Here is a 9,826-nt window from a genome sequence, read left to right on the forward strand (position 1 = left end):
TTAGTGGGGGCTCCAAGTGCAGTGAAAATCCCGGAGTCTCTCATTACACTGATTGGAATGAAACCCTGCTTCCCTCAAACGGTTAATTCAGGGTAAGGGATAATGTTTAGTCAGTTCGTCTAGAAAAAGGAAGGAAATTCAAAAGCTGGTTGCTGTAGTAACAATCACAGACCAAAAAAAAATATATGTACAGGTTCATTTTAAATAAAAATCCTGCCATCTCTTTGTGACTCTGTTCTCTCAAGAAAAATGAGCTTGCCGCTTAAATTTGTTGTACATACCTCAACCATTAAACAAGACATTTAACCATAGTGGCAGTTCTGTGACCTTTGAATGCCGTGAAATCTCTGAGCGGTGCTGCTTGTTCATGAAGACTTGTGCTGCAGAATCCAGCAACTTCATCCAGGATTAGGAATATAATTAAGTAAAAAAAAAAAAAGAAAAGAAAAGAAAAGAAAAGAAAAAGAAATAAAGAAACACAAAAGCACACAGAGAGATCGAGAAAGGAGGAAGATAGCAAGACAGACTCTCTCTGGGTGAGGACACCACTTTTCTCCCAGGCAAGTGCTGGGACAGAGCCGAGCCTGCTGCAGTGCCCAGACCGCCCGACTGGCTGGGTGAGCAGCCGCCGGCCTGCTAGGCTGGGAGGTGCTGTCAGTTGCCACAGGCAAGGAAAAGCAGAGACCAATCGGCTTCAACTCTGGCAGCTTACTGGAGTGGAGCCTTTTCTGTTTATGTTTCCTCATTTCAAGAGTGACGTCAAAGGGTTTAGTTTTTCCTCTGCATGTGCTATTAATTTGAAAGTACTGTACTATGGGAAGAATGTGTGTGCCTGTGGTCAGCCTGGGCACCCGGCTCTCAGGAGAACCCAAGAAACATTTTCTATATTCAGGAGCAAATTTAAAAAATTTAAAATACCTTGTGGTTAGGTGGATAAAAGCAAAACCAAAACAAAACAAAAATTAAACAACACATAAAAAAAACCCTGAACTAAATAATAGCAGCAAGATTTATACTTTTATTGTATGTAAGCGTATGTGTATATGCCCCATTCACAGCTGTTGCTTATTTTTGAACTAATTCATTTTTACCCTTACTGAAATATGAGTTAATTAATCTTGACAGCCATGGATGCAGAATTGTGTAAATGAGCTGGCGAACAACATTATGTGCAGAAAAATAGAAATCCTATATCAGTTTGTGCTGCTGGCCCCTGCTTTTCTGTCTTCCCTCCAGCTTTTGTGGTGACGCCTAAGGATTGTTCATGCTGGGGACACCCCTCCTGCAATGCCCACAGGAGTCATTCAAGAAGCAGGGCGTGGTGACGCTGTGCAGGCGTACTTGGGGTATTGGCATGTCCTTTCCCAAATTGTGTGAAGGTACAGTTATTTAGGGATGCTGCTTCTACCAGGGGCCCCAGCTTATCCCTGTGTTTCTCTTCCCACTCTAGAAAAATCTCCATGGTGGCCATCTGTTGTTTCTGCCTCCCCCATATCCTCCCCTTTCTCCCCATCCCCACCCCAAATTCTGCTAACAGAACTTCTTTTTTTCCTTTTTCCTTTCAAGAACTTTCCTTTCTCTATCTATGGATTGCATAGACTTCTCCACCAGCCCCACCCCCACAATGGCAGTACAATGGGGCATGTGACCCACACTGACCAATCAGATTTCTCCATTGCTCTAGATGCAGAAACTGTTTTAGGGGTAGGTACAACATTCAAGACAGTCCATGGTCCTTTTACAAATATTAAGATTGGTTCTTTGAGAAAGAAGCTATTTATCTCTCTCTAAGATCCTAGGTGCCAGGGTTAAGTTCCTGGGGTTTAGCTTGGGTGCTGAAGATAGAGCAGTGAACAAAACAGATGCATTTTCTCCCAGAGAGTTTATATTTTGGAGAAGTTGGGAGACAGGCAAAAATTTAAAAAGTAAATATATAATGTCAGGTGGTAATAATGGCTTCGAAATAAAAATAAGGTCAGGGGACAGGGCAAAGTGTGTTTTGTGTGTGTGTGTGCGCGTGTGTTTGCTATTTTAGGTAACATAAGCAAAAAAGCACTCTAATAAAGCAACTTTGAGCCTGAACAAAGGGCAGTAGCAGGTTCTCTGTGTCTCTTCATTCCAGGGAGTGTAAAGGCGCTATGCAGGTGAGTGTTTGGCAGATTCAAGGAATAGAGAGGGAAATAGGGAAGAGAATGAGCAAAGGGAGGAAGTGGGTTCTCAGGGGTATGTCTGGGACAAGATCAGGAAGTGTCTTGCAGGCCATGTAAAAGATTTAGACATTATTCCAAGATGGAGAACCTATCATACTGTGCTTGTGATCTGACATAAATTCTAAAGGGATTTCTCTGTCTGTTTTATATGGAAAATAGACTCCCAGGGAGCAGGGGCAGAAGCAAAGAGGCAAATCATGAGGCCATTGCACTAACACACGTGAAAGATCATCACAGCTTAGAGCTGGGCGAGAGCAGTGAAGAAGGTGAGAAGGCCAGATTCCGGAAGGACATGGGCGTATTTGTAGATAGAATTGGCAGAATTTGGAGATATGAGGCATGACACAAAGAGAGAAATCAAGACTAATTCTCAGGTTCCTGGATTGAGCAAACCAGACTAGACTTGCCATTTCCTGACATTGGGAAGACTGGGAGAAGATACTAGTTTTGAGGTGAAATAAACAGCAGTTATGGACCTTCATTCAACAGCGACAGATGTTTATTGATTGTCTACTCTGTACCAGGCACTGTTCCACATTATAGAGAGGAAGCAGTGAACACACACACACATATACACACGACTCCTTGCCCTCAAGAAACTTAGATTCTTCTGAAAGGAGAAAGACTGTAATAAACCAAAAATTTATATAAGCTATTATATGGTAATATTTTAGAGAAAGAAATATGACAGGAAAGGGTCACCGGTAAGATAGGGGCTTGGAATTTTAAATCAAGTATCCAGAGAAAGCCCCATTGCAAAGGTGATAGGGGAGCACAGACTGGAAGCTGATGAGGGAAGAGTAGGGAGGGGCATTACAGGCAGGAGAACGCCTAGTGCAAGGCTCTGAGGGGAGAGCCTGCCAGGTGAGTAGCTGGTGATGGCAGTGGATCTAGAGGGAGCAGATCCTGGAGGGCTTTCTATTTCATTGTAAGGACTTTTCCTCTGAATGAAATAGGGCTTTAAGGAGAGGAATAAAGTGAGCTGACACATTTTAACAGGATCCCTCTGGCAGCCATGTGGAGGTCAAGGTGAAAGAAGGGGGCCTAATAAAAGGCATAATACAATAAAGCAAGCCAGAGATCACAGTGGTGCCGATTGGGATGCTTTGGTAGAGGTTCCGAGGAGTGGATGGCTTCTCATTATATTTTGGTATTAGAGACAACAGAATTTGTTAAATGAATTGGATAATAAGTATAAGGGAGGAAGATTAGTGAGGAAAACCAATGACATCTCCAAAATGTGTTCGTCCATCAGCTGGAAGAACAGAGCTACCTCTGACCAAAAGATAGAGCAAGGAGTAGGTTTCATGGTGAAAATGAAATTTTAATATTGAATACATTAACTTTGCCTATAAGATATCTACATAAAGATATTGAACAGGCAGTTGAATATATAAGCCTGGAGTTCAGAAGACAGTTCTGGGCTGTAGATAAAAATTTGGAAGTCATTGTATATGCATGGCATTTAAAGCATGAGTCTAGATGAGATTACTAAGGGAATGAGTGCAGATGGAAAAGCTGCAGGCAGTCCACGATTAAGTTGTCAGGAATATGAGGGACGACTAGCAAAGGAGACTAAGCAGGAGCCTCCAGGAGGTACAAGAAAAACCAAGAGAAGGTAGAATCTTGGAAGGGTAATGAAATATTTCAGTGATTAGCCCTCTAACATTAAAGTTAGGTGAAGACTGAGAATTGGCTTGAATTTAGAATGTGTGGTCATTTGTGCCTCTAACAAAAACAGGTTCAGTACAGAAGGGCTGAAAAATCAAGAGAGAATGGAAGAAAAATTGGGAAGAGACAGTATAGGCAATCCTTTCAAAGTATTTTCCCCCAAGGACAGCAGAGAATTGGGGCAGCAACCAGAAGGGAGTGCAGAGTCAAGGGGGCAGGTTGAACATGGGAGAAATGTCAGCATTTTGTATTCTGATGGAAAAGATCCAGTTGAGAGGAATGACTAGTGATGCAGAAGAGGAAGGGGGAAATTGCTGGAGCACAAATGGAGTGTGTGTTATGCTGAATGCCTTTCAGGGATGTCCACACTCTAATCTTTGGAACCTGGGATTGTGTGAAATCACCCAGCAAAAAGGACTTTGCAAATGTAATTGAGGTTATGGATCTTATAGTCGGGAGTTTTATCCTGGATTATCTGGGCGTGCCTAGTCTAATCACATGAGCCCTTAAAAGCAGAGAACATTTTCTGGCTGGCAGGAGAAGAGAGATGCAGCAGATGGAGAAGTCAGAGATATTCCAAGTTTGGGAAGAATTCAACACCCCACTACTGGCTCTGAGTCATACAGCCCATGTGAAGGACCAGAAAGAGGTCTCTAACAGCAAAGGGTGGCCCTCCAGCCAACGGCCAGAAAGGAAATGGGCACCTCAGTCCCACAACTACAAGGAACTGGATTCTGCCAACAACCTGAATGAGCTTAGGAATGATATCTTCCCCAGAGCCTCCAGAAAAGAATACAGCCCTGCTGATGCCTTGTTTTCAGCCCCGGGAGACTCTAAGCAGAGTACCTAGACACACCTGCCTAGAGAAATATGAACAAATAAATTTTGTATTAGTTTGTTTCATCAATGATATAAAACTAACACAGAGTTACTGACTTTGGAAAGAAGCATGGATGGTTCCTCCATAAACACAGAAGGGGAAAACAGAGTAAATGGTAGGTAGGTTGCAATGGTGGTGCAAGATTATGAACATTCTCTGTGACTTCTAATTTCTCAGTGAAGTAAGAATTAAGAGTATTGGTTAAGAGAGAAGAAAGGAGAGGAGGTGGAAGTTTGAGGAGGGAAGATATAAAATAGTTACCCAGAAGAGGAAAGAGTCTGAATTACTATAGAAGTATAATGGCCGAGAGCAATTGGGCCTATTTTAGCCCAGTCATCATTAACTAAAGTAATACCAGATAGCATGCTACCTGTACAATCTCCATGAGACATCCAAATAGAAATATCAGGTAGGCAGTTTATGTACAATTCTGGAGAACCATGGATAGATGAAATGATATTGAAAGCCATGGGAGGGCATGAGCTCACTTAGGGAATAAGAATAGACTCAAAGGCTAAACTCTGAAATCCTCCAATCGTTAAATATTGGGAAATCAAGGAGGATCCAATAAAGGAGATCCAGAAGAAGTGGTTGTGAAGGTAGGTGTCCGGCCAAGATAATGGTTTCTCAGAAGTCAAGTTCTAACAGTCACTGTTATGGATTGGATTGAGTCTCCTCTGCAAATACGTTTCTATTAAAGCTCTTACATCCAGAGTACTTGGAGATAGGGTTTATAAGGAGGCAATTAGGCTAAATGAGGTCAGAAGGGGTAAAACCCTAATATGATAGGGCTGGTGCCCTTATAAGAAGAGGAAGACACACCAGAAGTCTCTCTCTCCACCAGAGAGAAGGTGGCTGTCTGCAAACCAGGAAGAGAGCCCTCACCAGACACCACCTGCTGGCACCTTAATCTTGGATTTCCAGTTTTGGAACTGTCAGAAAAAATTTCAGTTGTTTAAGCCACCTGGTTTATGAGATTTTGTTATGGCAGCCCAAACAAACCAATACAGTCAGTTATGTTAGTCAATGGATTCTGTTTTTTGCCTGAGGGCATTTAAGTTGGTTTTCTGTTACTTATAATAGGAAGAGTCTAACAAATTCAATATATGGTGTCCACGTTTCCATGGTTGACTGTCTTTTCTGTGACATAAATACTTCACCACTTGCAGCTTGAGGAAATTTTAAAGGTATATCTACATCTATGTCTATTAATATGTCAAATATATTTCTATGTATTTGTCTATATCTAATTATGTCTATCAAGCCCAGTAATATTCATCTAAGACTACTGAGTTTAAAATACTGGTCTGCAGAGGCAATGTTATTTAACTAAAGTCTTCTTTGAAGCACAGCATTTGAAATGACCATACTTTTTGCAGTTTATTAGTTATAAAACTAATCTAAAAGGAGAGACCTTATTTCAGCCTCTTCATTTTCTTCCTAAATTCCCCTCTTACATAGCCCATGACCCATCACTCTAGTAATGACCATTCTTAGTCATTTTCTTTCCTCTACAATTCAACTATTTTCTTTATTAATGGAAGAGATAATATAATTCTTTTCTTGCTGCAGGTCTGGGATGATAAATTTCTCAATAACCTTACAGATATTAAATTCATTCAAGAAATACTTACTGTGTCTATATTAGCAGAGGAATCCAGTGGTTTACACTCAGAATGCTATTGGGGTTGACAGAGACCAATAGCATATGGTCTCTACCTTTAAAAGTCACCTACTTGGCAGCAAATATGAGACACATGCTTTGATGATAGTGATAAGGCAAAAGATACAAAAAGGGCTCTAAAAAAAGGGGGGGCTCTAAAGGCAGAAAAGGTACAATGGAAATTGAGAGAAAGGGGAGATTACTTCCTCCTGGGGGAATATGGAAAGACTGCATAATGTAGGAGATTCCCTTTGTTAAGACACAAGTGGGGGGACTGACTGGTAAGTTCAGTATGATGGGAGTATAGGATATGAGAAAGGAATAATATATGGCATTTCCACATGGCAAGTTAGTGTAACATGATAGAAAATTAAATTTGGAATTGGAACTTTACTCATTAGGGAATGGGAGATTGTTGAAGATTTGCAAGCATGGGATTGAAATAGCAGTACTATTTTCCTGTGAGCAAAATGGTCTAGCACTGGATAAAGGCAATTAAACATGTGATTACAATATAAATGAGAAATGTGATAGGGATGTTCAGGGTGATTTGGAAGCATAAAGGAGAGAAATCTAAACCAGATTTTTTTTTTTTTTTTATCTCATTGTGGTTTTGATTTTTTTTTTTTTTTTTCTAAACCAGATTTTGAGCTCAACGAAGGCTTCTCCCTTCAGATGGTGATATGTGAGCTGAGGTCTAAAGGATTAGTAAGAGGTATTCTGGTAAAAAGGGTGAGATACCTGAAAAGAGTAGGAGAAACTCCAATAGAAAGCAAGGGTTCCAGGGACGAAAAAAATGCTGCAAACTGAGGTGACAGCACCTACAAGGGCACACAGCTGAAAATGAGCATGGATCACTCAAGGGGCCAAGCCTGGCTCAGTTGGGCTGGAGCGCTAGGAAGTGAATGCCGGACAGGGTTTTTAAGCCATATTAAGAAATTTGGACTTTGTTCTAAGAGAAATGGAGAGGTATTGAAGAGTTTTAGACAGTAAAGCTGTGGTCCCCAATGTTTTTGGCATGAGGGACTGGTTTCATAACAGACAATTTTTCCATGGATTGGGGGAGGGGGGAATGGTTTCAGGATGATTCAAGTGCATTACATTTATTGTGCAGTCAAACCTCTCGGCTAATGATAATATGTATTTGCAGCTGCTCCCCGGCGCTAGTATCACCGCCTCAGCTCTACCCCAGGTCATCAGGCATTAGATTCTCAGAGGAGCACAACCTAGATTCCTCACATGTGCAGTTTCCAGTAGGGTTCCTGCTCCTATGCGAACCTAATGCCACCGCTGCTCTGACAGTAGGTAGTGATGAGAGCGATGGGGAGTGCCTGTATACACAGATGAAGCTTCTCCTCACCTGCCCACTTGCTGCTCACCTCCTGCTGTGTGGCCAGGTTCCTAAAGTGCCACAGACTTTTGAAAAGTAACACAGATTTCATCTCTACACTCTCAGTGGGGTCAGGGGCAGGTCATCTTCTGCTCTCAGCCCTTCTCTCCCTGTACAGTGCCCCTAAGCTCAGTGTTCTTCTCAAACAGAGTCCCAGACCTGACATTTCTGGTATATATCACCCTTCCAGGTCTTTCTAACAACTTGTTATTTCTGTCAATTAATGCCATATTTTATACCAATTTCTCCTTTATGCTTCACTATAACCCAACCTGCCAGTCTGAATCTTCCTTCCTATTGTCAATAGGATAGTGATCCAGTGAGAGCACATCTTGATCCCTTTGAAAGTAGAATCATTACTTACAGGAAAGTTATTTATTGAGTGCTTACTATGACCCATAACTTACATCATCAACAAATACATTAAGAATGAATTGCTTAAAATTGGAGGAGACGGAAATATTCAGCCCTACTACACAATTTTCCTCCTATGCATTTAAAATGCTTTGTGTTTCAAATTATCTTCTTTTTTCCTTCTGCCACCGAGTCATCTTTCATTAAAACTGTTTCCCAAATCAATAGACCATCATAGGACCATGTCTCCAAAGTGCTCATTTAGCTCAGAATTCATGGCAAAAATCTCCAGCAGAAAGGACAATTGGAAAGCAAGAAGAAAACTTCTAAACTTCAACATTTAATGTTTATCATCAAGCTTTCTCCATCATGGTAACTTTGCATATCACAATGTAGCTTTGGTTACCCCTTCCCCTTGTGTAACTGAGATGTCCCTCAGCCCGTAGGCATTAAGGGCTCCTTGACAGCACCCCCGCCCCTCCATCCAGCTACCTGCGAGCACATGTTCTCCAAGCAGCCCCTTAGCAGCGTTTTCCATCCCCCCCCTTCTTCCACCCATTTTCAGAGTCCATTTTCTATTCCTTAACTCTCTGTTCTCCATGGTGGCAGCTGTTATCATGTCATCAGATCTTTAGAAAGTGCCTATCCTGAACATAGCGGTTATCTGATAACCTAATCCACACTGAAGTTTTTATCGAAGGAAAAAAAGGTTGTATCATGACTCCTACGGCTATTTACTTTTGAACTGAAATTTTCTAATCTAGAGACATGACATGCTGGGGGCTAAATCGTGTCGCTCCTCCCACCAAAAAATGTGTATGTCGAAGTCCTAATCCTTAGTGTTTCAGAATGTAACTGTATTTGGAGATAGGGCCTTTAAGAGGTAATTAAAGTAAAACAAGGTGGGACCTATCCCAATATGACTGATATCCTTATAAGAGGGTAATTAGGACACGGACAGGCACACAGGGAAAACAATGTGAACACACAGGGAAAAGACAGTCCACTACAAGCCAAGGAGAGAGGCCTCAGAAGACACCAATCCTGTTGACACCTTGAGATTAGATTTTTAACCTCCAGAACTATGAGAAAATAAATTTCTGTTGCTCAAGCCACCCAGTCTGGAGTACTTTGTTATGGCAACCCCAGAAAACTAATCGATGTTAGAACGTAGATCATAAAGCATCAAAAGACTTTGGGGAAAGTTGCTTCTTCAGAACACAAGAAGATTGCATTGCATTGTGCATGCATTGCTTGCACAATGCAATGCATTGTGTATTGCATTGCGTACTTCTTTTCATTATAACAACATACATTTTCCTACAATTTACATGTTTTTTCTCATTGATTTAATTTTTATATGGATAACAGTTTTGCTTTCTGCAATATAGAAATTATAATTTAAGAGTCCCAACTTATCAAAAATAATGGCTAATTGCTCTCTTTACAATGTTATATCAGCATTCCTTTAAATAGCAATTATCTTTAGTGGATCAGAGATCCCATTTATGAAGGTTTTCTTTTTATGCATTTCCTAAAATGCTTGAGTTTTTTTAGCTATTATAAAATTGATCAACATTAAGAAAATTAGCAGTACAAAGGTTCGAATTCATATTAAAAATTAGAGTTTGATTGACTTCACAGGATTCCCTAAAATA

The 9,826-nt window shown here is 40.9% G+C and overlaps 1 protein-coding gene across 1 annotated transcript in view; it reads right to left on the reverse strand.

Moving 5' to 3' along the window:
* Positions 1–685, reverse strand: part of PDE7B (phosphodiesterase 7B) — a 310,933-nt gene extending 310,248 nt beyond the window's left edge. Inside the window, exon 1 of the mRNA XM_012739466.3 lies at positions 282–685. Coding sequence (XP_012594920.1) covers positions 282–302 — 21 coding nt within the window. The 5' untranslated portion in view covers positions 303–685. The remainder of the gene's footprint in view (positions 1–281) is intronic.
* Between the last annotated feature and the right edge of the window lie 9,141 nt (positions 686–9,826).

The sequence above is a fragment of the Microcebus murinus genome, chromosome 5 (genome assembly GCF_040939455.1).
Source record: "Microcebus murinus isolate Inina chromosome 5, M.murinus_Inina_mat1.0, whole genome shotgun sequence".
Taxonomy (NCBI): domain Eukaryota; kingdom Metazoa; phylum Chordata; class Mammalia; order Primates; family Cheirogaleidae; genus Microcebus; species Microcebus murinus.